The 26196-nt window shown below is 37.7% G+C and overlaps 1 protein-coding gene across 12 annotated transcripts in view; it reads right to left on the reverse strand.

Annotated features, from left to right (window-relative positions):
• Window positions 1–1399: 1399 nt before the first annotated feature.
• The window catches only part of EYA4 (EYA transcriptional coactivator and phosphatase 4), a 307648-nt gene continuing 282851 nt past the window's right edge, over window positions 1400–26196 (reverse strand). For 7 of the 12 annotated variants that reach the window (XM_037844422.1, XM_037844416.1, XM_037844414.1 and 4 more), the window contains 7 exons: window positions 21515–21604; window positions 16388–16446; window positions 16121–16281; window positions 13767–13881; window positions 10193–10314; window positions 8142–8242; window positions 1400–4686 (listed from right to left, as the gene is read on the reverse strand). In XM_037844422.1, the coding sequence (XP_037700350.1) occupies window positions 4606–4686; window positions 8142–8242; window positions 10193–10314; window positions 13767–13881; window positions 16121–16281; window positions 16388–16446; window positions 21515–21604 (729 nt within the window). In that variant the 3' untranslated portion in view covers window positions 1400–4605. Of the gene's footprint in view, window positions 4687–8141; window positions 8243–8280; window positions 8382–10192; window positions 10315–13766; window positions 13882–16120; window positions 16282–16387; window positions 16447–21514; window positions 21605–26196 lie in introns of all 12 variants that reach the window. The other 5 variants (XM_037844425.1, XM_037844424.1, XM_037844420.1 and 2 more) reach the window with 2 other exon arrangements.

A 26196-nucleotide genomic window follows, 5' to 3' on the forward strand; every position in this document is an offset into this window, starting at 1 on the left:
TTGCGGAGTCTTTCTCAAAAAGGTTTCCTTACTTTGGCCAATAAATGAGAAATGTCACGGTTGTTTCTAAGCAGGCATAAGCTAGCTATGGCATGTACAAAAGACACAGATGAAGAGTATACAGGGGCAACTGAATTTCTTCAGGGTTGTAAATCCAGAAATATTATTACTTTATCTTTCCTGCAAACTGGCGTAAGGCAAGGGGATGGAGAAGCAGGATGTTAAATCAACAGGAGACCTTAAATAAATGTCCATGTTGTTCATTGTTTATACACATTATACATCCTGGCAGCACTCCTAGTCTTTCAACCATGCCGTCCCGAGGGTATACAAGGGGTAAATGCTTTAAACATGACTAACTGATATGGTTTGGTGAAATTATTAGGATTTGATTTACTGCTTTCAGAGTAATTCAGTTACGACATGGCAGAGTGTTTGACAAACAATCAGGAAGTCACTGCAAATTCAATTTCCCCCTGGACAACCCCACTCTCAGGTCCTTCAATATGTCCCTCCAGCAACAAGCACCACCACAGACAAGAAAAACACTTACTAGAGTCTTTTTTCTTCTTTAGTGCTTCCTGGTGAGAAGTGGTGGGAGTAGGAGTTAGAACACCAGATAGAAAAATAGGGTAGAGTTGTCTGGAGTTCAGGGGAGGGGGTGTGAGATGATACATACAAGTAAGTCGTTCTCAAAAAGTCAGATTTCAGTGGTAATTGGATATAAGGAAGTAGAGAGGTAAGGTAGTATATTATTTTACTTTAAATGTATTCCTTATATTCCCTTAGGTCATATGTGATTTCTGTACGGTGTAAGGCTCAGCAAAGAGTTCCCGCATAATTCCACTTGAAGCTCCTTAATTTGGAAGCTGATAATTTAAAAATTGTGAATGAGCAGAGGTTGGTCTGAAATTTGTCTTTGGTTTGCTTGTGAACAACTTGCAAATAAATCAACAGCACGCACAAGAAAACAAAAGGGCTGTTAAACCTCTTTCAGAAAAGCACTCTACTATTAGCCTCTTTGGAGCTACCCATAAACCATATTCCATATCCTTCTAAAGGAAACTTGCATTACTTTATCATTAGTGAATTGCAGCTACATTACATATTTGAATGAAGCTATCTATATGTAAAAACCTATGCAACTCCCCTTTTCTCAGTAAACCAGTCTACTTTCTAGTTTTGGTTAGTGTGTTACAGCTCAGCTCTCCTCAAATCAAATTATGCACTTTAGGCACAAAGAAGAGAAAGTGAGAATACATCAAGAAAATACAAATTTCACATTACCTTGACTAGAGCTAAACGAATACAACAAAAACTCTACAACATGGGAGAGTGAAGAAAATGAAAACATTTCCAAAGGTATTTATTGAGAAATAGTAAAGATGTACATATTTTTACAAGCATTTAATATTAATTTACATTTCTTTAAATTATGTAGGCCATCGATAAACTCTACCTTACTAATATATATGACAGAACCCCCTTGACTTTGTGAGATTCCATAATGCTACAATAGTTGGGAGTCAAAATGCAACTTGGCTCATGATGCTTAAATTTGTTTTTAAAGGAAATACTAAATGCCATATTCACCAAGAATGGAGGAATAAACAAATGTGGTTTAAAACCAAAAACAAAAAAATTCATATTGGAGCATAATGTTGACACTATTTTGAATAGCTCACCCAGAGACTAAGGAAAAAAGATTCCTAGAGACAGCTGTTACCTACTTTTCTTGTGTGCAAACTACATTATTCTAATATATATATGTATTGCTTCCAAATTTGATTTACAAATTTTTGCAGGGGTATGGTGACTTAGACTTATATTCTATAATATCGTAGCCAAGCTATCTATTTTGCGACTGAAATTATATGATCTTGGTATTTTTTGGGTGCAACACAAGGTGGTTGTATTTCCTAGAAACATACCAAGTTTGTTCAGTAGCCAAAAACCCATTTTAGTTACAGAACTGGGGTACAATAAGTCACAATATTCTACTCGTAAATGGGATGTGGGGATTGCTAAAGGGGTTATTTGTTGGCAGATTTATTTTTATCTTTTCAGATCAGAAAGTAAGAGGACTTTCTGTTCCTAAGGTTGTCGGGGGGTGGGGAGTGGGGTTCTAGTTGGGGCATGCTCAAAGTCATGTGACTAAGCTGGGCTGTCTCTATGGCCTGCACCCTTGTCACACCAGGGAGACTGTTGTCCATCAACCTGGCATTTAGTTCTGATGCTGGCAGCCTCTTCTGCTCACATAACCAGAGAAAAAGATGTGCCATTAGAAGCAGCATGGAGTGGTGCAATCACTGGCACTTCTTTCTGTCTTTTTGGAGGGACATTTCTTTCTGCACCTGCAGGTTTTAGCAGCATATGAAGCCTGCCTTGTTTGAAATAAAAAAAAAAAATCAACAATTTAGATGTAATGCCATAATTCTATCTTAAAAAAAAAAACTGCCTATACAGAAAATACATTTTTTTCCACAGCAATAAATAGGTAAGTTTCAAGTGCACAAAATAAAGTACTGATGATCAACACAACTCTTCCATTTTTTAAACTGTTATTTTCAAGATAAAGGCCAACAGAAGTATAAGATTTCATTATGACTATTGCTAAAAGTATTCCAACAATAATTTGTCTGTAACAGCATTTGGGGTCCAGGTAGCCAAAAGCTACAAAATTTAAACAATAAGCTTAAGGTTTATTAAATCACATAAATCACAAATTTATGCAAAATTGGGACTCTCCATCTCTCTCTGCCCAACATAAACATGGCCTGAACACTCAGTAAAGAAACACAGTTTTTAGAACATAGAAAAAATACAATTGTATTTTCATAGCGAATGTTGTGACCAGCATGCAAAGCATCGACCTCACTGAAGCCACGAAAGCCTCAGCTGATGAATTACCACGGACCACTCTGGTGAGGGCACTGCCTTTTAGCTGGATTCCAGGTTCCACGTTAGGACATTATAAACACAGAACTGCAGGTGCAGACACCACGAAAATGCTCCTGGTCTTGAGGTCTTAAGTTTCCACAAGGGAGATCACGTCATAGAAAACGACAAGAGAACCTGGGTCGTGTACCTAACCAAGAAAAAAAACCCATGCAAACACAATGATGGCAGGTTCCCCTTGCAATGAATGCAGTCAGTTGTGCAGGAAGGTACAGGGAGAAACTAAAGCACGGAAATCTGCAATGGAGAGAAACTGTATTGGTGTGTTATGTTAAGACAGAGAACCAGGTCATTTTTTACTACTGTGATTTCAGTAATACCTCCAAGATCTGGCTCACTTGCTAATATATTTTATGATGAAACTGTAGGTAAAACTTGCATGGATTCACTTTCCTTAAAAGCCATCTGGGCCTTCAACTACTGATGACATTTCATTTTTGCAATGGCATTAGAAAAAATATGCTTAACTTTATTTTAAGCCATTTTCACTTAATGAACATAATCTAAGAAAGTTGGGGTGACAGAATTTGATGATATGCACAAGAATATTTTGCTCTATGCAACTTGCACATACCAGAAAGTCTCAAGCTCAAAACTGTGCAAGTTGTCATGAATATGGCTCTTAGTTTTCTAAGAGTAGAAAGGGTACTTGAGACTTCAACACATATTTTAGTTTCTAGGTTAAGGACCCACAGTCTCTCCCAAGCTGTCTGCTTATGGTTGGATGCACAAACAGATGTCTCATACAATGATTGGAATTTTTAAGAACCCAAATAAAAACAAAAGCTTTCCTTTATTATTATTTTTTCTTATTGCAACAAACCTTCAGTTTCTCGCTGCAGTATTAAGCTTCGACAGCTTGAATTTTCAATTTGGTCATGTTGAGAATTAGCAATAACAAAGGCTTCTGGTATTCATTATCTACAGAGATTTTAACCAAAGTTACAATGTAACACACAAACGCTGTCTTGTCTTTAAGGCACAGCATATCAGTATGAACATTCTCTTTGCCAAACTTAAAAAAGAGGCAATATTATATCCCCATCTCCCCTCCCAACCTCCCTTCCCCACAAATGAAAGAAAAAAAATTGCATCCACTTTCAAAGTCAGCTGCTAATAAAGTCACAGTAAATTATTTTCATCAATAATTTACACAAATTATAGGTCTAGAGAGGACTGTCCTTATACAGTCTGAGTGCATTCCAATTCAGATTTTCGGGGTAGGTAGGCTAAAGTCAGATTCAAACCTCAGAGCTGAGAAGATATCCCATGTTGAGGAATGTTGTTGAATACCACCTTGTCAAACGGAACACGGGTGTTGCGGCCTTGCCAGGGTAAGAGTTCTTTGCTAAAGCAGTGAATTCCAGTTAGGACTCATTGGGTGTGTACCAGCAACCTCCACAGGTTCTTTTTAAAAAAACCATTAAAGCGTTGTAAATATAAGACCATAGAGCTTCCTTTCTGTAGCACTAAATTTGAATTCCATTCAGCAATCTGAATTCTTCATTCCGGAATTTTCATTCCAAATACGATTTCATCCTTTAAGACAATTTATATGTGTAAAGCCAGAGGCATTGAATCACACATAAAACTTCAGTGTACTTGAAATATATATATATAAAATGGATCTCCACCTAGAGAACACAGTTACAAATACTCTAATTCCAGTGCTTGGTGTAGCGCCAAGAGGTCTGAGTGACTTGATATCCTCCAAAAGGGCATGTTGTGCTGTGTGGCAAAGAGATGGAGGGAGGGGAGAGAGAAGGGGAGAGGATGGAGAGAGATCAAAACTATTGCCTCAGTGAAGCAGTGGCACACAAAAGGACTGGTATCACCCAAAGTCAAGGGAGGGCGTTTAACGGAGGGATGATGACATTGGAAGGCTTGGGAGCATCACTATGGCTTTGCCAAAATCATCAGGAAATAGATCTGAACTGGATTTTAATGATGACAAATGCAAATATTGAATTTTCTAGCGTAACTGAATATTCTGGAAGGTGTCATTGTCAACATCAGCATGTGGGAAAACAAGCTGGGCATCAAAACATCAAAATCCTACATGGAGGATGGAAAGCAACTTTTAATCACTATATGACTCCTAAAGGTCCACCTCTCAGTTAAAAGTAAAGTAAAAATACATAAATTTCCTATGTTCAGGGACTTTTGCCTATTTGAGAGAAAAAGGCCACAAATTCCTTTCTATGTAAAAATAATTTGGAAGTGGATTATTTAAGGTAGACAATATTATGTGGATGATGAATTTCCTTACTGTTCTGGAGTAACTAATCATTTAAGCCAATAGAATCAACCTGATTTATGTCACTGGTGTGGGGCTTAGAGAAGATACTCCAGCACACATTCTTTATGGATGAGAGATCATCCCCCAGAGGACCAAAATGGGTGCTTGTGCAGGAGGTGAAAAAATATTAGGCATTACAATGGTTCACAACCCTCCGAAGATATACCAGTGTGCAGTAGATACGGGGTATTAAAATTTCACGGAGGGAGGTTACTAAGAAAAAAACTGTCTAAAACAACTGTGTTGGGGGAGTGATAAAGAGAAAAGGGTTGAGAAACACTGCACTGGAGCAATTGGTCCAAAAAAAAAAACAAGCCATTATTGGTTGGTGTGGGCTGGATGACATATTCTAGAATACATATAGGTACAGAATATATTTATATATAATGTAAATACATATACATAATGGGAGAGACTTGATTATAAACCTTAAGCTTCATCATACTCATGATAATCATAATACAATTCTCTTCTGTCCAACAAGGTAGTCATTAGCCATATATAGTTACTGGGCTCTTGAAATGTGGCTAGTCTAGTGCAAAATAATACTGGATTTCAAAGACTTCTAATGAAAAAGAAAATGTTACTATCACATTAATAATTTTTATATCGATAATGTGTTGAGATAATATATTTTGGATATATTGGGTGAACTAAAATAAATTACTATAATGAATTCTACCTGTTTCTTTTTTACCTTTTTTTTAATGTGCCTTCTAAACATTTAAAATTACATATGCTGCTTCTGTTATATATTTCTATAGGACAGTGTCATTATACATTACTAGTGCTAAACTTCAAAATTTCTTCTTAAATTTCCAAAACAGTGTATTTGTTTAGGTCAAATTAAAGCACAGTAATGTGCCTAGAAGTAACTTTTTTTTTTCCACTCAGCTCAGATCTATTTGTAATAACAAAACAGTACTCAATGTTTCTGCACATGCAATTATAGCTACATCCAAAGGAAGGCATGCATTCTGGGTACTAGAGAAACCAACCACCTGTGTTTCAAAACAGAATTATAAGCCTGCCCCATCACCAAAACTGTACCTACATAAACAACCATTTGGAAATAGCATTCTAACCAAAGTTCTTATTCACTTAGTCACAACTTTTTCTCCTGAAGTTTTGGGCGTAAAACAGAAGGTAGAATAACTGGTGCACCACGTCTAGCTTTCACACTGTGGATACCTGAAGCACTTTATAAGCTTTCTTTTTCAGAGACAAATATGGTTTCCAGTTTGGAAAAGTGAATTTTGTCACCCCCTAACCCAGACATACGTGAATTCTGCAGGGGCTAAATGATAGGTAAACTATTGCCGGCAGTGGCTGCATCACTACTGCTATCTGTTGGGGGCAATTTTGGTGCCAACATGAAAAGTTAAAACAACGTGGACTCAGGACATTGAGAAACTCCAGAAGAGATTCCACTTGTGTGACTGGAAGCATTTCAAGTAGCAGTCAGCAACGAAAGTTGGATTCCTTAGGACTGCAGCCCTCACCTCCTACAGAACACCCTTGGCCAGTGGGCTGGCTTGGGTCGCTGACATTGCTAATTAAGACCGAGGTGCTCTGTGGGTGGCAGAGCCTGCAGCAGCTCTCTTAATATTACAGCAAAGCATGGAGAATTTCAAGTATGGCTGCCAATGCTGTCACCAAGCCTTCTAAGGTGGAAGCAGTTTCTTTTTGTCCACTTTGCTTGATGTGAATGGACTAGAAGCATAAACCATTTCCTTTCTCCTTCTATTATAGCCACAAACGTTTCTAGGGAACCCTTTATTATGTTGCTAATATTTTGGAAAACAAATCAGTTAAACCCTCCTGCACATGCAAATGTTTAGTGAAGGCTTTATAAGATGATGATTTGAAATCTTTTCAGGGTAATGAGGATGAAAATACCTTCCATGTAAACATGATGAGCTGATATGTCATTACTTTAAAACAGTAATTGTTTTATAAATTCTAGTACTTTTACCTTGGCTGGGTGATGTTCCGCTATTATCTGCTGAAGGAAGCAGCAGAGCTCAGGGTTGTGTTGACTGATGGTCTGGTGTTTGGGGTCAACCCTAATATCAAGCCTCTTTTGATCATGAACCAATCATTTAATGGTTTTCAATTGCCTTGTTTCTTCTTCAGAAACATGGGCCAAATGAAAAGGCTTATTGAAAACCCCGGGTGAGGAGATCTGACTGTTCATGGCCAGCTGCCTGATTTCAATCAAGTAATGATGGCTTGCTGAAACTGAGGACACTCTTCTATAAGAGGTGAGACACATTGCCCCTAAATCTCTAGGACAAGTTGGCACAAAGGGATACAAATAACACATGGCATTCCAATAGCGTTTTCTTAAATTTTCTCTCAACAGTTTTTCTTCATTTATTAAATCTACTCTCAAAATTTATCCTTATAGAGCATACTTACTTCCTAGCACTCGCAAGGACCATGCGGCATAAAGGGGTGGCTGAGGAGAAGGGTGAGAACTGAGCTTGATTTTTCTATGGGGCTCAATAAACCTCTTTATCTTGCTAAATTTCACATGCTTAACAATGGTCGTTTTTCCCCATCACTCATACAGGCTGCTGTGTCATCGACATCCGTATGTGTGTCTAATATATATATATATAGATACACCCATATATATTTACCCATCCAGATAAATATAGCTAAATTTTCCTGCATTTCCTATCAAATGTCAGGCAAAAAAAAAAATGCTAGACTCCAAATGGTTCATTTGAATGTAAGTAATGACCTTCTCATACTCTCATTGCTTTGATCTGTAAGCTGAAATCATTGGAAAAGCTGCCACTGGGCCAAACTACAGGAATATGCAAACAAAAAGGCTTGCATTAGAAGTACCACACCAACATTGTTTGAGACAGGTTACCTTTTTTGCTGCCTGTTCTTCTTCTACACCATCCCCAATTACAACATATACTACTTTTCTGCCAAACCTTTGCATTATTCGTTCAAAGCAACTTTCTTTTCCTGGAAGATAAATGAGATACAGTTCAGAGTGAAGTTACCTGGTTAGCGGCAAGCTCCTCATCTCGGCCATCTCCAATCACAACATAAGTTATGTTAGTGCCAAATCTGGACACTATACGCTCAAAACAGCTTTCCTTGCCTGAAAAACAATGCACTGCTTATTCTTCCAGTCACTGCATTCGTTAACCTAAAGATTTATAAAGTCTTAAGTTAATTTCTCTTCAGCATCACTTCAACTGGCTTGCAACCTCTGGGTCTAAGAAATCAACAAACACTTCTGAATAATCTAAGTCTCTGCTTACCGCACACTGTTAAGCAAATGTGTTTTATTCTCTGAAAAACTCTGTAAGGTTAAGCATTTGACCCAGAGAAAGTGTTGGTAGGTTTTGCTCCACCAAAAGAATACGTGCACAATTTTACAAGCAATTGTTAAGTTTTAACATTTTTTGGGGTGATTCTATATCTCAATTTTTTCTAGTTTATTTTAAGTACTTTAGAAAAATCAGCTGAAAACCTTACTGTGAGAAACTGAAGATTCACCTAAAAGGAAAGATGAAATACTAAGATGTGGGATTACCTTGATAAGGAACTGCTTTCTTCAAGTGCACGGGAGCTATTCTGCTCAGATTCACTGCACTAAGGATTGGGCTGTTATCTTCTGGCTGCACTATAGGAATCTGACCCTGGAATGTCTATGTGTTCTCCATTTTCACACTGGTATTCTCTGAATTTCACCCCCAGTAGTTTCATGCTGCTATGGCTACTTTTGCATTTTTTCTTAATCTGCTAGAAATAATATCAGCTTAAAGGGAAAAATAAAAAAATGATTTTTTTCAGATTAAATATAAGGAACAACTTGACCCATAAAAAAGAATTCCATCCTTAATAAAAGAAATGTCTACGCTGGGGTAAAATTACGTGCTTTCTCAAAAATCAAAATCAAGTTCTCCTGTATATTAATTCTGCTAACATAAATACATATCTTTATGTAAAAAAAGGCATGGGATTGGAACCAGGGCTCGAGTTTCCTTTATGAGAAGGCTGGTCTCTCTTTAACTGTACTCCTGAAACAGCTGCAACCAGGGGCTTCTTTTGCCAGTGCTAATGCCAGACCTTTGCAAGGCCTATAGCAGGTTATTTTTGGTGGGGGATTTTAGGATTTTGAATTTCTCTTGTCAAGGTGCCAGAGCCTACGTTTGTTGACCTCCTGGGCACTTTAGGAAGCCCATCTATTTCCCCAGGCATTTCCTTGACAGACAGCAGAACACATGAGCTGTTCTCTTTTAACTTTCAAGATGGCGGGAGTTGATGAAGTTTTGTTTTTGAAAGTTTAATAGAAGTCATAGTCTATGAAATGCATTTGAAGTCAAAGATGGCTCCGTAGATAGATATTATCCAAATAAACAAAGTAACGCCACTGCACATTTTTGGGAATGTGGATTTCCAGCCACTCATGTGATAAGAATATTCCAATTATATTTTCTGATTCATGGAACTCTTTTATTTTTATTTTTTTTCTGGAATAAAGGGCAGTAGTTCAATCTACCTGTATAATGTCAAAATAGTATTTTTATCTTGGATCTAGATTACTGCATATGTAATGTCAAGAATGCAGTGCCATGTAAACATATTAATTAAAATATCCAACACCATGGCTAGAGAGAGTGTATATTGTACAGATAACATGCCTATAAGTCTCTATGAAATATAAAGAGTGAGCCAGAGCTATCCAGATACTGAGTTTGGAATTTTACCAGTCAACTGTCTCATAAAATTTACACATGTACAATGAGTTGCAGGGGACTTTGCTATTTGAGCTCCACCCAAATTTGCTTGATGCTCTAATTGCAAAATTGATGAAAAAGAGATTCATGCAGAGACACAATTAAAGACTCCTGAAAACACATTTCATATTTTAAATAAAAAAAATATTTAAAATCATTTTCTTACCTATTTTAGTTGCACTGTAAATATTCTCAATGGGGAAAGCACCTCCTAAACTATAGAGCAGAACTTTTGCAAGTGCTGGGATCAGTTGGGTTGTCGTTACCAAGACATTTACACAGTTACTCCTAAGACAGGGAGGAAATAAACATATTTGATTTCTAATACTAAATGGTTTCTAACACAACAGGTCTAAAATTGTCACTGTGGTCTCTGAATTTCATAATAGGGGGCCCCTGTTAATCTAACCTTTCAACATTCAGCAACTTTTAGGGGGTGCCTGCTCTCTGGCAGACACCATGAAGGGTGCTGGGGAAAACGGGGGAAGCAGAAGACGATGAGAGAAAAGAAGTGGATGAATGACATGTTTGCTTTCTTTTCTTCCACTTTAGATCACAAAGTCGAGAGAAAAGACAGATTAAGTGCAAGATGAAATACATTCTATAATAAAGATATCCTCAAGTCCCTCTGAGATCTCAGAGAATGCCTACCTCAACCAGCATCAATCATGGGAGGCTTCTTGGAGGAGGGGATGGCTTAGTTCTAAGTTTTACAAGTACCTAGGTCAGGTATGTATTTTTTATTTTTCTGGTGATAAGTCTCCATGTCACAGAGTTTTTAGGCCTGGGAAGTAGAGGACATAGAAAAAGGGTGATGGGACGGGCAGAAGGAGTTCTTGGATTCTTTGCAAGTGCCCAGGTAGGCCCTAATCAAAGGGCTGACAAATGACGCATCCTGGGGGGGTGAAGTGGAGAAGAAGAACCTCCTCAACTTCAATGAGAAAAGGGCAAACTGCGTTTAGTGGGTCCAGTTTGAACCACAGCCTACAAAGGCCCCTCCTTTTGAGAGTGAGGACACCTCCCCATCATGTGATACAGGTTGTTAATTGCATGTTAGGATATTGGGGGAAATAAAGGAAACACCAAGAGATTGGGAGTTGTGAGGACAAGACCCAGAAAGAATGCCTGGAGTGTGAGAGAGTGGATCCATCCTGCCTCGAGTGACTCAACCGCACGCATGAAACTGGGACTTAGATGACAGACAGCTAAGGACCCTTTTGCTTGGATCACAAGACTTTAATACATATTTGTGAGGGCCTGTGAAACAGTCTCTAGGATTCTTTCTAGAATTTTCTAGCATCTTATTCATAGCAGGAAATATATTTTAAAGAACTTGATCTTGGCAACTTGGGGGAGCAAGGTGAATCCTACTTTTCATAGGTGAATCCTACTTTTCAAGGGCATGTAGACACTCCCAGGCATACTTAACATTATGCTTCATTTTCTTTTACATATTCATTTGGAAGGAAAAATTACAATGAATTCCCCAAAACAAATTTGAACCAGCCTTTTGAAACATTTTCATTTCTAAATTATCTCCATAGATTTCTGACTTTGAATAGGAGCTCTGACTCCTGAGAGCAAGTGATGACGTTATCATTTATATGGGATGAAAAAACAAAGGCATTTAGAGGGAGAAATTTAGTAAGTATCATCAATACAATCCTTAATTTCATTCATGTGGAAAAGAAGACCTAGAAAACAACTTGTCTATCAACAGACAGAAACTCCTCAAATAATGGCAACGAGATTACTAAGAATAGTGTACAAAGGCACCACTATATTGTGGCACTTAAAGTTCCCCATCACATTTTGTCAAAACAAGATGCTATTCAAATTCAAATACAGATGAATGCCAGGGATCAAAAAAAATGGTAGACTAAAATAAAGCACAGGTTTTAAAAATTTGGAGATGTGGTTTTGAAATCCAGTTTTTACCATTTACATTATGAGATCTTTGGAGTTACATGATTTTTTAAATTGTAAATGTAGTATATATTTATAATGGAAATTTTGTAAAATACAGAAAAATACAAAGAAGAAAATGAAAAACATCAGTTATTTAACCATCAAGAGAGAACCACTCTCCCCATTTTGTGCATTTATTTTCAATGTTTCTGTTTGTATATGTATTTTTTCCACTGGGATCATACTATATATACACATTTTGTATTCTACTTTTTTCATTTATTTAAATCATAAGCCATTTACTCTATATGACATTGCCTGTTTGTTTCTTAATATCGCAAACCTTTGTAGTTGACTGATTTGAGTCCGCCTCTTTCACCTTCCAGTTTTATAATTTTTGGTTTCTAACAATCTGGGAGACATCTTTTTTAAATATGAAAACTACAGATCTCCTGCTCAGAGAAACACAGATCCTGCTCTATTTCGCCCACAATTTCTGGTGCTCAGGAGAACTCTTACCCCAGCTTTCCTGACCTTTGCTTCTCATGTCACCAGTTACTGAGATCACAAGACGGTCACCCCATTTTCCAACAGCTTCGAGAGGGAGAAGTTCTTTTTTCCACGGAGCCCCAAATCCCTCTCGCTAAGAGTCCTACTCATTGGTCCTAATTAACAGAGGGGACTTGTTAATCTTCCTCCAACCTGCCCCTTCTTCAGACTGAACACCCTGGTTCCTCCCTCCACTGCTTCTTTCACCAGCTCTTTTGCACAGCCCAAGCCCCTCCAGCCACACTGCGGGGCTCGGGGTGCTGCCTTCAGCTGCCACTGCCCCTGTAGGAATAAGGTGCCCTGAGTAAGTGCTCGCTGTGGCTCAGACACAAGTTCCCGCCTCCCTGTCCCCATTTAGACTCTGACATCCGTGCAGCCCCGGATGATGCCCCATGGCTAGGGGAAGCCAGGAGGGGACACACACCCATTGACTTTCCTCTTCTTAATACAGGACTCTCCTTTCACCCTGACAAGATTTTTTCTGTATCCTGATTCAATCATTCCCAATAGAATCCCTCTCTGAATTGTGTTATCTATATACTTGCTAAGCATCCTTTTATTTGCTCATCTCACACAGAAATAAAACTCTGGAATAGGGCAGTGGAACATTTTGTCCCCTCTGCACTAGCACTTTTAAGACTATATGCACTTTTCAGACTATACGACTTTTTACCACTTTTTATAGCAGTTTTCAGACTATATGACTTTATTAATTGGGATTTATGGCGCATGGGTGTTCGACTGGTTATAAATGCATTAAATTCTATTATCTACTACTGAGAAGCCGGTATTTCACTATTTAGTTTGAACAACAAAAAGGTTAGCAATTTTTCTAATGTTTTATCTTGCTTTTTAAATGCATTTAAATTATGCTTATTTTCTATTTTAGCTTGAAAGACCTAAAACATGGATTCTTGGGAGAAACAGTATTGTTTTATTTTGCCATCACTGTGGTACTGTCCCTAAGAGAGAGAGCTCTCCTTCCTGTTTCATCAGAAGCTCCTTGACCTATTTGTGGGGTTAACAGCAGCTATGAGGATAGAAGGGTGGGGATATGGGATCCCCTGGTTATTCTGAGAAGTAATAACCTTTACCCAGCTCCAACATGCATGCACCCACCCACCCACACACACACACTGAGGTTGAAAATCGCTGGCATGGTTGAATTGTTAGGTCCATTCAAACTCTAAAACAGTCTAGGAATTAAAACATTTTGTATTGTTGGGCTGTTAGAACCACATCTTCAATACAGTAAACATAGAAACTGTAACACTATCGCTTACCTAGTACTGATAATTGATAACGACTTCAGTGCATTTGTTAGCCAGGAGTCCGTCAGCGCTTCGATCTCTGCTCTCAGCTGCAGCCACGCATCTCGCTTGGCAGGGCCAAGGAGTCCTGCAGCACCAAAAAGCAAGGCAGAGTTAAGGGGAAACTTCTTTTTTCAGGAATTCCTATTTTGAGGATTCCCTTCTGTCTGATAATCTTTAGTCTAATCTGTATCAGAAATAGAGAGATTGATTTAGACCATTATTGATTCTTCATTCAGAATTGATCATCTATTCATTCATTCAACAAATATTTATCCAGAAGCATCTAGGTGTCAGCCACTGGGCTAAAAACTGGGGATATACCAGTAAAAAGGGGGACCCCACCTCTGCCCTCACGGAACCCAGAGTCTGTTCAGTGGATGCCCACCATTGGAGAGCTCAGAAACTCTCAACCTGGGCCTTGCCAAGGCTGTGGCAGAGCAGGTCTGGGGGGGGGGGGGGGTCCATTGGGCTCTCCCTCGTGGAGAGACACAAGACTTTAGGCTGCCTGAAAATGTTTAGTTTCTTAATAATCAGAAACAGTAGCACTTTAAATAATAATAATGGCATTATCATATACAGCTACTAGAATGTTTCTAATGCTAGTGCAAAAGCTATCATAAATATTTTGGTAAAAAGAAGTTAAACATTGTGTTGAAAATACTGAAACACATGACACAGATATGGACAGTTGTTGAAAATTACATTGATATTATTATAAGAAAAGGGGCAGCTGTTAATTTTTAATGATAAGACCATGTAACTCCATTAAAAAAGGAAGATTTCTGATTTAACTTGTATTTCAGAAAACTAGGAAAATGTATAGAGATGGAAGATTTTTTAATCAAAAATTTATAGTTTCTGCCAAGTCTGATCCTAAATTCAATAAAGAAATGCTCACATATCACAGATAATGAACTCTCATGTGGTTATTTAAATGTTTTAAGTTATAAGATTATTTCTTAGTATTCTTGTTAATTTTTAATTTTAACAATATTCTGCAAGAGAGAAATAATGCCACAGCTGAGTTACAAAAATTAATTCAGATTTCCCAATGGGGGATTTGTTTTAAGGTTGAATATATTACCTACCTGTATTTGTTTTCTACTAGAATACAGACATGTTTGATTTTGCAAACGTGTCTTGTCAAGAGCACTGGGGTGATTTAGGAACCCTGGAGCCCTGAGCGAAGTCAGTAGTCTGCGTGCACCTGTTGCTCACTGTACAGGAAGGTCTTTCGCTAGGCAATATCTAACCTCCCTTTTCGTCCTAACATTATTGTCTACAGTTCTATGCTATTTAGGTTCTCTTCCAGTTATTGAGCACCTGTTATGTGCCTTGATGCTGGGTGCTGGGGATACTCGGCAAGCAGAGTTACAGCCCCACCTTATGATAGGTGTGTGTAATATATATTCTCTATCTGAAACCTTTATCATACTCTAATGGTTTCTATAATATATGCAAATACACATATGTATAGTATGCAGAAATATATTTAACTACATCATTCCATTTTGGATTCTGCTTTTATGCTCCTCAGTTACCCTTCCTTTTTTAAAACAGAAAAAAAAATAAACAAAAAACCTCTGGGAGAAGAATCTTATGTGACCCAATAACTAATCCCAGGAATACTGTGACCTACCTAAAATTATTCCTAATAAAGGAGATTGTAAAGGTTTATTACACCAAGAAGCACCTCCAGGGTCTCACTTTTGAAGTCACCAGTCTTGATGTTGCCTATAATGTATATGATGGGTCTAAAATGGTGTAGATACTACCTATGGAGTTTGAAAATTTAAAAACCATGACAAAGTTAACACTATACATGGGAAATATAAACTGTTGGATAATATGCAGTTTTTAAAAGGATAAAATAGACTTGTTGAAACTCTTTGAAATGGCATTAATCACTGGTTATATTTATTTCTGATAGGACTTCAAAAAGGCAATGATTGCTAAGTTTTGTCCCAGTGAGGGAGGACATGGTCTTCAGCCATGCCTTCTTTGTAACATTTCCCTCATTTCCTCTCTCAGGTCTTACTGATAAAAATCCCAAGCATTAGTTGAAAAGGGGCAAACCAGATTCCTTGCTGTAAATCTTGGTAAAACATCTGGGCACAAAATTTTGCAAAGAATTTCCAACTCCTTTGACAGAGCTGTTTATTTTGTAGTTGAAATTGCTCCCGCCAATTCTAAGAAACTTAAAATTCCTGCTCAGTGTAGTTCCCATAACCTCGTGGTGATTTCTTTTAACTCTAACAAAGAATTACAGTTTGAATACTACCTGCACGTGAGTGCGTTTATTAGATTTAAAGAGCCACACATACCTCCAACGTTGTTCTTGTAGGTGTTATATAATTCTTTTACTCTTCTGTATCGAAAAGCCAACTTCCTCATCCAGTCAACCCCTCCTCTTACACCTGTTGGCAAACAAAGGTTTGCACTACTTGCAGCTGCATGGAAGCCATCAGTTGCAAAACTGTAGGTACTGCAACACCCAAAATACATTAAAAAGAAATAAAAGAAATAATTACATGTGCAAAACTCCATAGCTGAATTTCTGTAGGAAACAGCATTCTGAAAGCATGGCTTACCTTAAGTCCTGCCCATTATCATCAGAGGAAACATCATCTATATGAACTTGATCACACTCCTGTTGAAAACATTGGAAAAGTTATTTGTTTCTCAAATGATGCTTGTCACCACGTTCAGACTTTCCCGTCTCCCCACTGACCAGGCCACGGCCAGAAGGTGGCAGCATTGGCCCACCCATCCCACCACCTCTTGTTTTCTGCAGGCTGGGAAATGGCACCACTTCTACTTTGTACAATCTGAATCCAGAAAAGTGCCTTCAAAAGGGTCTGAAAGCCTGTGGTGTGTGGGTTTCTTTAGAGCAATTCAAAGATCATTTTAATCTTGAAATTAGTGATAAACTCTGTTTGCAATGTTTGTAATCGCTAGTCTTTGCTTTCAGCCATTTCTGGTGCATGTACTTGTTTGATCTGAACACCTCAAGTGGTGAGTATAATTTATTATTTGTTGAGCAGCAACAGAGGCGTTTGAGTGATTATAGTGTCCTGTGGGATTTCCACCACTTCCTGCATTTAGCTGGACCAGAAATACCATGAAAGAACCAGGATGGTGTTATTTTTAAAGTCCTGGTCTCAGCCCAACCGAGACAACAAAAGGGTAATAACCACAGAAGCTGATTTGTCTTCCTTTTTCCTTCTGATGAGTTTTTTTTTTTTTTTTAAACTGAAGAGAATACTTATAGGTAAGAGGAAAATAATGATGATTTATCATCTCATATGTGCTACAAACTCAGAAGAAAATAAATACATGACCTGATTTTAAGTTACAGAGTGCTCAGGTCAAATGATAGCTTTTCTGCTTTTATAAGGATTCCGATCTTGTCTGCTATTTTGTCTGAATCTTATTCTACCTTCAAATAATCTGCAAAGTTCCAGTGCAACATTACAGGATCTGGAGGTGGAATTTGGATAGGGCATTTAAGATATCTAAACCCTACTAACCTCAGAATAAGTATGGTTTAGATTTTGGCATTCCTTTTTCCCCATTCAAATTATTTCAGTTGTATTCCATATTATGAGACATGCAATGTTTACCATTTAACATGAATGTTTAAAAAATATTAAATTTGAAAATACAATTCCATGCAAAACAAAGGCTTTTCAGCTACTATTTATATCATTATAGGACTTTGAAATATCTCATAGTCAAATATTTAACAGCTAGTCTCCAGCTTTCCACACCTAGTGTGATAGATATTGTTTCAATTTAAGGATGAACTAATTGACGCAGGGTTCTTCTAAAATATAAAACTCAGTGTACCCCAATTAGTACAATTTTGGTATATAACCTGAAAATCCAGGTAAGCTAATTTTTAAAGTTCATATGATTTACATGAACTATAGGTTTAGGAATTTAAAAATAAATCTCTAATTACAGTCATAGTTAAGGGCACAGGAAATTTAATCTGCCTGGAAGCTCCCTGAGGGTGGTTTTGATTCACCAGGATATACTCTACTTTAGAAGGCATGATCTAGCATAGTGTAGCTGCTCAACAATTATTTGTTGAATAAACGGTATAAGACTAGAAAAACGATAATTCACAATAAAATTATCACAATCATTTAACTTCCCTCACACAGAGTTACGGTGATATAAAGTAATGATATTCTACATGTTGAAGTCTGTAAGAAGATATTTATATAAAGAGTTGGGGGGGGGATATCCAGGTGAATTACCCTGGTAATTAGAAGCTATTCCTATAGTTAAACCCTCTCATCCTGATTTGTAGAGAAATTCTTTTCACCTTTCTAGTATTAATTCACATGATTAATTTGTACATAGCTTGCCCCCAAATTTATTTTTTACTACCGAGGACAGCAGAATATCAAACTTATTGGGCCATGAACCCCATATTTGAATTTATGTTTGAGCTTTTTTCAAATCTAACTTCTTTTCAAAATTATGCCTAGCTAACTCTGCCTGTTGACTCTGGACTGTTGCCTGCAGATTATAGTCCAATGAAAGAAACATGAACTTCAGTCAGTGGAACTTTTAGAAAATTCTAAATAATTGTTTTTACTCTGAGTAACTCTGCAAGAATCATTTCGATCTAAACTCGAAGTACTAAAAACACGGTAATGTTTTGGCTTTATTTAACAATTCTCAGTAGGACTAAAACATTTGAAATAATTCTGGTACTAATCTAAATTCTTTAATTTTATCTTTTTGGCATTTAAGAAGACTGCAAAATTGCCACTGATACTTATCAGTAATAACCCACAGCTGTTTCGTCCTCCCCTCTGCCAGCGGCCGGCCCCGGTGCCTTATTTGCTGGGAGTCATTCTAACTGCACCAACATTTTAAACAGAGAACATCCTCTTAGGGGAAGTGGTGCCAGCATCTGGCTTCTCTGCAGTTGGGCAGGATGTAGGAAAGTGTCTATGGTGGGGGTGGGGTGGAGTGGGGTGGTAAATTTGTGTCTTCTAAGGAATTATTCGAGGAGCAGCTGCTACTATGTGTTGCGGTATCTACTGACGGATTTAAGTCCCAAATTAGATTTTTAGGACCCTGAGGGATGAAAGCTACAAGGAAAAACATCATAAACTGATGGTGGAGTTACTCCATCATCTTGAGGAGCTCTCCTCTTTGTTAGCAGAAGCAGTATTGGCTTTTCCTCTAATTATGGAGACATGGCAATCTTTGCCTATGTGAGGTTTATTGAAACTCAAAGTTGACTTTCAGATTCAGACACAGGAGAGTGCGTATCAATGTAACACCCCTGAAAGATCTCTATAGCTATTGTTTAGAGTTTATTAGTTTCATAAAAAGTCACATTAGCTTATTTTTCTCATTTAAGTCAATAATATACTTTTGAGTTTCCCTTCACTTGCGCACTTCACCTGGAAGTGTGTGTGTGTGTGTGTGTGAAGTGTGTGTGTAATGAAAGTTCAATCAACTTATATACAGAGATTCAGTTGTTTCATTAGGTACAGTATTGTTGGATGGGTTATGTTTGAGGGTTTGAATCAAAAGAAATTTTTATCATGTTCCAAACCATAACAGCAAAAAAGCTATGATCAGAAAATAGAAATTCAAGACAAATATTTTCCATGTTACTATTTCTACCAGAGATTCTGACAGGTATTTTTAAAATACATTTAATATAGTATCTAATCCGAAGTAAAACAGTTTAAAGTCCTAAATTCTTAAAGACCATACTTCTGATATGCCAGTATTCATTCCATGCTTGCTAAAGGTATTCACAAATTCATCATATGGTACTTTCACCATCTCAGTTTAGTATTCTTTTAGAAGTTGGGTGGTGAATTATTCCATCTGGCTTCTAATGTGCCACTAAAAAAGCTAAAGGTACATTTATTTTTAGTAATAAATAAGGAACTAAATGAAATAAAAACCATAAAACTTGGATTAAACCATATAAAACTCCCTTATTTATTTACAGCTTTGAAAGGGTTGATAATCTTACAATCGTCTCTAGAATGAGAAACATCCATTTTTACCAACAAGAAACAAACTTAAGGTGTTATCACTGTACGTGAAAAATTTCAAGTTCTAAACAGGGTTAAAATGTGTTTCCTTATCATGCATCTATATAAAATCATTCTCTATACCAGACAGGCATAAGTTAGAATTAATTTAAATCAGGGTTTTGAGTGACTATCATTATTCCTCACTATCTACAACTGGAAAACTTGCCTAAGAATAGAAAACAAGAATAGAGGATACTTTTTCATATTGCCCATTAAAGAAAAGAGACCCTCTTGAAACAGAGTAATTTTATTAACCAGTAAAAACAAGTCCCCCTGCAGAGGTAAAAAAAAAATGCTACTACACAGATTTTCAGCATGTTCATTAACAGGGCGTACTGAACCACCCATTTCACTCCTATCTCTCAATTGGAACTTAAAACTAGATTTAAGACCTTGCCAATTTTAAAGACTTATTTAAGTCACTCATGCACTTCTTTTAATTTCAGCATAGGGTGAGGGCAGAAGTGTGTGCTCTGGAGACAGACAGACCTGGGTTCAAGTGCCACCTCTACCACTTAGCAGTTGGGTAACCTTGGACATGATGCCTCTGTTTTTGGACTCTACAGTTTCTCCTCTGCAAATTAATGTGATAAACATACTTATTTCAGAAGGTTACTAATTAATTCGTGGAAAGCCCAACATAAAATAGATAGCACAAAGTGGGAGCTCAGTAATAAAAATCTCCCTCCTCTGCATAAAATGATTGCAGAAAAATGCTTTTATTTCAATGTGAAACCATGAGATAAATAAATTTAAAGAGGCTGTTAAAAAGCAAAAAAGGAAAAGAACCTCCCGCTTCTGCATAGTTGTGCTTGACCCAGCAGTACTTCTGCCTGGAGCTAACTGTTCAGATAAGTTTAATTCTGTCTTCTGGATGCCGAATAACTCAGCTTATTAGCACACAGATTATATACCTTATTACAGGACATTTTTTAATATTTTGAGGCTAGTTTTCTCGGGCCTTTTCCTTCTTTTTTTTTTTTTTTTTTTTACTTTTTCTTCCTCCTGTTTGCATTTTGAGGTTGGAAATGGAAAAATAAATGAGAAAAAAAGAGAAAACACAGGCATTCAAACCAGTTAGATGTGTTATGTAAAGAGCTCTAGCTTACTTTATCCAGAAGAGAAAGGAATAAGGAATGATAATGTGGGCTAAAATCAGGGTTCAGATTGTCGGCACATTTTAACAATCCATGCTATCAGTGTGAATAGTATCTGTGAATAACTGTCCAGTGATTTGCCTAAATAGCATTCTGGTTAGTAAGCTGAAAAAGCTAACTTGCCTATTCCAAAGGGGCCAACTGGGGTGCGGTTGAGACACTGAAACAACCAGGAGCAATCGAGGGGGATATATAGTGCAGGATGGCAAAAGTGACCTTTCTTCTTCTGAGACATAGGAGAATCAACAGATTTTATTTTATTTTTCAGTTCTAAATACGTGCCAGTACATATGTATTCATTAACACAATTTAGCTTTCTTTTTACAGTTTTATATACAATTCTTCCCCTTGACAGGAACTTGACAGATCTCTGGTGCTAAATTTCCACATTTCTGTTTTCTTGAGCTTGCCCGCATACACACAAGCCATCTAAGGGTTCTGGGTGTTGGATACAACTATTCTTACCTGTTTAAATTCTTACCTCTAAATCATTAAAAAATAAATTTGTATCAGCAAGATTAAAAATCATTTCTTCCATTCGGAGTCCAAGGGTTACAGCCATAGGGGGGTCCTGGAAAGAAAATGCATACATAATGAGGGAAAATTTCAGTGTCTACTGTTAATAAAGTTTTAAATGCATATTGGTGAGGTAGGGAGCACGGGGGAGGGGGGACGGAAGGCTAGAGAGATTTTTACCTACAATTCAAAAGATAGCCCAATTTCAAAGAGGTGCATTTCCAAAGGAAATGACTCAGGATACATTTTCTTATGCTCATAACAGAAGAAGGAAGAAAACAAGCCAGATCCTATGACCCATTTATACATTGGCTCCATGAAAAGTTCTTTGGAGAAAGGGATTTGGATGGGGTTCTGAAAAATGGAGGAGATTTTTCAGAAAAAGGAGTGGAAGTTCTTTAAAGAATGGGGAAAAATGAGAGAGGAGACCAAGAAAAGTAGATCAACTGGATGTCTGTAGGACCTGAGCTGAGAATGTTACTTTGAGGTGACAGAGGAAGAGCTGGTAGGGGACAGCGAATCCACCAATTAATTATTAATTGCATTTTGTTCACCAGGGCAATAAGCATCTCCATGTGAATATCTGCATAGTTTGATCTAACTTGCATTTGACTAAGGCTGAAGAGAGAAGAGTGCAGGGTAACTAAACAAACATTAATTCAGCAAATATAATCTGAGAAGAAAATAGGTACTTTTAGAAGCTTAATCAAAGTAAAAGGATTAATAAAAAGTGCAAATGACTCAATTTTTGCTTACAGAAACCAAGCAATTATGTATTTATATTTATATATTTTATATATTTATATAGTTATATATTTATTTTATATATAATATATAGAGAAACAGCAGGGAGTTGGGAATCAAGACCAAGAGTTGTTACTTTATTGTGTTTAATTGCAGTTCAAGCCTGGCATCAAAAGATATAAGACTAACAAGTAGAGTTTAGGACCTGAGATATGGCAAAAATTCATGCATGAGTGTGTTCGAAATTATCAAAGTTGGAATGATCCCTAAAGGAGAACTGTTATAGATTTGACTCTAGGGATGAGGAAAATGGAAAACCTGAAAGGGACACATCCTCAGAATATGAGGCCAGAATGGGTGTTAGAGGGGAGAAGAATGTGGTTTTCAATATAGCTGACAAGTCTAGAAGGATAGTATTGGTTTTGGCTGAGAAGTTATTTTGGAAGGTCTGCGAGGGTGATTTGGGTTGAGTGGCTGGGCCACGAGCCAGATTGCAGGGATTTGAGGAGAGGGAACTGAAATGGTGTTCTCAATGTTCTAAAGAATGGCATTTCGTGAAATGTCTTTAACATCCACATGCCCCAACTAATTTCATTTGCGTTAGAAGCCCCTCCTCATCCCATACCTACCCTGCAAAAAACAGTTTTCTTTGTATACGTGCTATCATAATGCTTCCAGTGGGAAGCCCTAGTGTAAACATATATGAAGTGAGTGTCAGTCCCATATTCTGTAGCCTTTAAAATCAGGAGAAAGGGAATTGGATGCTAAGAAAGAAAAGCATTATTGAGGTGTGCTGATCAAGGATAAGGCTTGATGTGGGGAAACAAGCAGATAAGACAATAATAATATGGTAGATTTCAACATAATCTTCTCATTGTTTATGTCTCTTCATTAGCAATTTCTGTGGATTTCATTGCTGGGATTCTCACGTCTCAAAAACAGATGCTCATTGTTTGCATGCTTCCGAGCATCTGGTGCAGGCCCTGTTGTCCGCCGGTCAGTTGACTCTACTGCTAGATTCATCTGTCTTCCAGGGACAGGACCACTTGGAGCAACAGGCCCCCAAATCAAACAAATTCCATTTTTAAAAAAGAACCTTATTTATCAAAAAAATAAAAAAATAAAAAAAAAAACATTTCCAGATAAAACATTTCATCAACAAATATTCATTCGAGAACCAGATTAAAAAAATATTAAGCGCCCATTGAGTCTCAAGGAGTTTTGGATCTCAGAGAGCTCCTTTGCTCAGTTGCCTTCAGGTATAAAATTCTTTCAAGTATAAAATTCTTTTGTTATTGTTTTTGAAAGAAAACCTCTGAAAGTGGAATGAATTTTTAAAATATATATATATATTTGTTTTTTTTCTGTCTAAAAATTCTTATTGCTAGTCTTTCTTTTTTTATTGTGGAGGGAGTTGGACAGGCAGAGAACATAGGAAATTGTAAATATTCTGCCTAGTCAAGGAACCATGAACATAAACTCTACAGAAATATCAGGAAAAATCAAATGTCATTATAGCATGAAAACATATAATTCCATTAGTGACGCTCTATGCTTTTGAGGCATGTTCACTGATCCAAGACAATAAAAGCTGAGTGCCACACTACTCCATTATATTCTGGGTGATTATTGCCCTGAAGATATATATTTCAGATGGGGGTTCAGAAATATCTTATTTAAAAGGTTTTCCTTCTTGAGACTAGGTTGGTTAAGCTCTTATCCTATTATGGGCCTATTTTTCTTTTTAAGTTTTAAATAAAATTATTGTATTTCTTATGTTCATTCCTCAGATTCTTTGCATTTACAGACCATATTTATGGGGGGGAGGGGAGAAAACATACTGCTCCTCTTTGATTGTTACTTTCATGGATTCCATGCTTCTGAAGTGCACAACTCTCTACCATACCCAAACAGCAATAGGAAAACCCATGAAGAATGCATTTAGTGCATCTGATAAGCATGCAAACAAATGTAATTTAAAAAAGACACCAAAACCTCGACACGAATTCTCTAACAAGCAAGGATGGCATGCGGCATGATGAAAACTGTATTTGGGCACGCCATTGGAATGTCACCCCAGCCCTGGGGGTGCTGCTCATTTATTTTTCAAGCTGTGGTGCTTCCACATCACACAATCTGCTTGAGCCAGGTCTTCGTAAGCAGTTTGGCAAAATATCATTTTTTCACTGGGAAAGTTTAGGTTTGAGGTTTGTGGCAGTATGAACTAGCTGCCTTTTACGAAGGTTTCTAAAGAGCAAGGTCTGTGGAAAGGGAAGTGTTTCGTCAGCCACACTTGACACAGATGGGCTGGGGATGGTCACGTCACAAGCCAAGGAAAACCGTGCCTGTGAGAGGAGGCGGTCTTGTTTCTAAGGGAATGTCTGGTACAGGCTCACTTTCAAATATCTAATCTTACTTTTTGATTTCTTCCAGCTTACTAAGTCACTGAGACAGCTAATTCCACATAAGCAGATGACAGTGTTAACATTTTTCCAGCTAAAGGACCCACAGATCTAGGACTCTTAAGAGAGATGACCAGGCACCGGGTGGGGGTGGTCATGGCGACCCGTGTCTCTGTAATGCTGGGCACCCCCCGCCTTGCCAGACTGAGAAGGAACTTCCAGTGCCTGCGATTCCACAGTTTTATCAGACATCTGAGAATGAAACACACTTCTGGATTGAAACCCAAGTTTTATTTGGGATGTTTGCTCATTTTCCTTAGATGTTTGTCAAAATATGGGGCAACTTAGGAACCAATAGTTACTGCCTCTTTTCAGTTTAACTGTGGTGAGTGTTGAGTTTCGGGTCTAAAATGAAGTGATAGTGAAAACTTGAATAGAGGGGAAAAAGGGGGAAAAAAGGCACTGCCAGGGTTTTGTGGAAGCTCAGATACCCAATAATATGTATGTAATCATTCCAATTGGGTCAAAGTGTCTACAACAGACTTTAATATGGATCAAACTGAACTTCTGCCAGTTTATTCTGTGTACTGCACTATTAAAATACTGAAACTATTCCCCAGATATTTTGTTAAATCCAGAGAGAGACAGAAAAAGTGAGAATGAGAGAAGAGGAAGAAAAAGAAAAAGGAACACCTCTTGGCCCTTAAGTGTGTGACTCTAAGCCAGATATTACCAGTGTATAATCAAGTCAGGATCAAGTATGGCACTTCTCTATATCAAAATACTAATGCCTATCAGCCGTGGTAGCTCAGAGCATAAACTGGAGCCAGACTGTCTATGGGTCTCTGCCCTGCATTGGGCCATCAGCTGGAATTTCTCCTCTAGGGACACAATGTAAAAATATTGCAGGAGAGGCAGCAATTATATATTTTTAAAGAAATGGAGGAAGTTTTTTTTTTTTTAAGAACTTGCAGTGCTCAAGCTCTTGGAACAGCTATTCCTTTGGGACCCGAAGCATATCTGTAGACTTGCACAGGGAGAGAGAAGATGTGCACACTCACTATGGAAGAAGGATGCCAAACCAGCTCCAGGAACCAAGGTGGAAATAGCGACTGGATCTCTTAAAATATAGGAACTCTTCTTAATTAATCTAGTCACGAATCAGAGGGAAATTTTACAACTGAGAAATTTTCTCTGTGATGGGTAGTTAGTGGGCTTAAGAGTTCTCAGGGGGGACCGGAGAATGTTTTCAGGAACATTTATTTTTTCAGCCTGTATTTGTTGTCTACCATGTGCTAGCCACGTTCAAACTCTGGGCATAAAGCATAGAATCAAAGCAAAGTCCCTACCTAAGGGGGTTTTGAAAAGGGGTCTCTGAAGGCCTGAGGGGAGAGAAGGTGTGAAATCGTCAGCTGGGAAGAGTCAAGGACTCCAGAAGTGCTGGGGTTTGAGATTTGCAGCTACATTCAGTTGTAGAGGTGCAGGAAGAGGACAGGTTAAG

The sequence above is a fragment of the Choloepus didactylus genome, chromosome 7 (assembly GCF_015220235.1).
Source record: "Choloepus didactylus isolate mChoDid1 chromosome 7, mChoDid1.pri, whole genome shotgun sequence".
Taxonomy (NCBI): domain Eukaryota; kingdom Metazoa; phylum Chordata; class Mammalia; order Pilosa; family Megalonychidae; genus Choloepus; species Choloepus didactylus.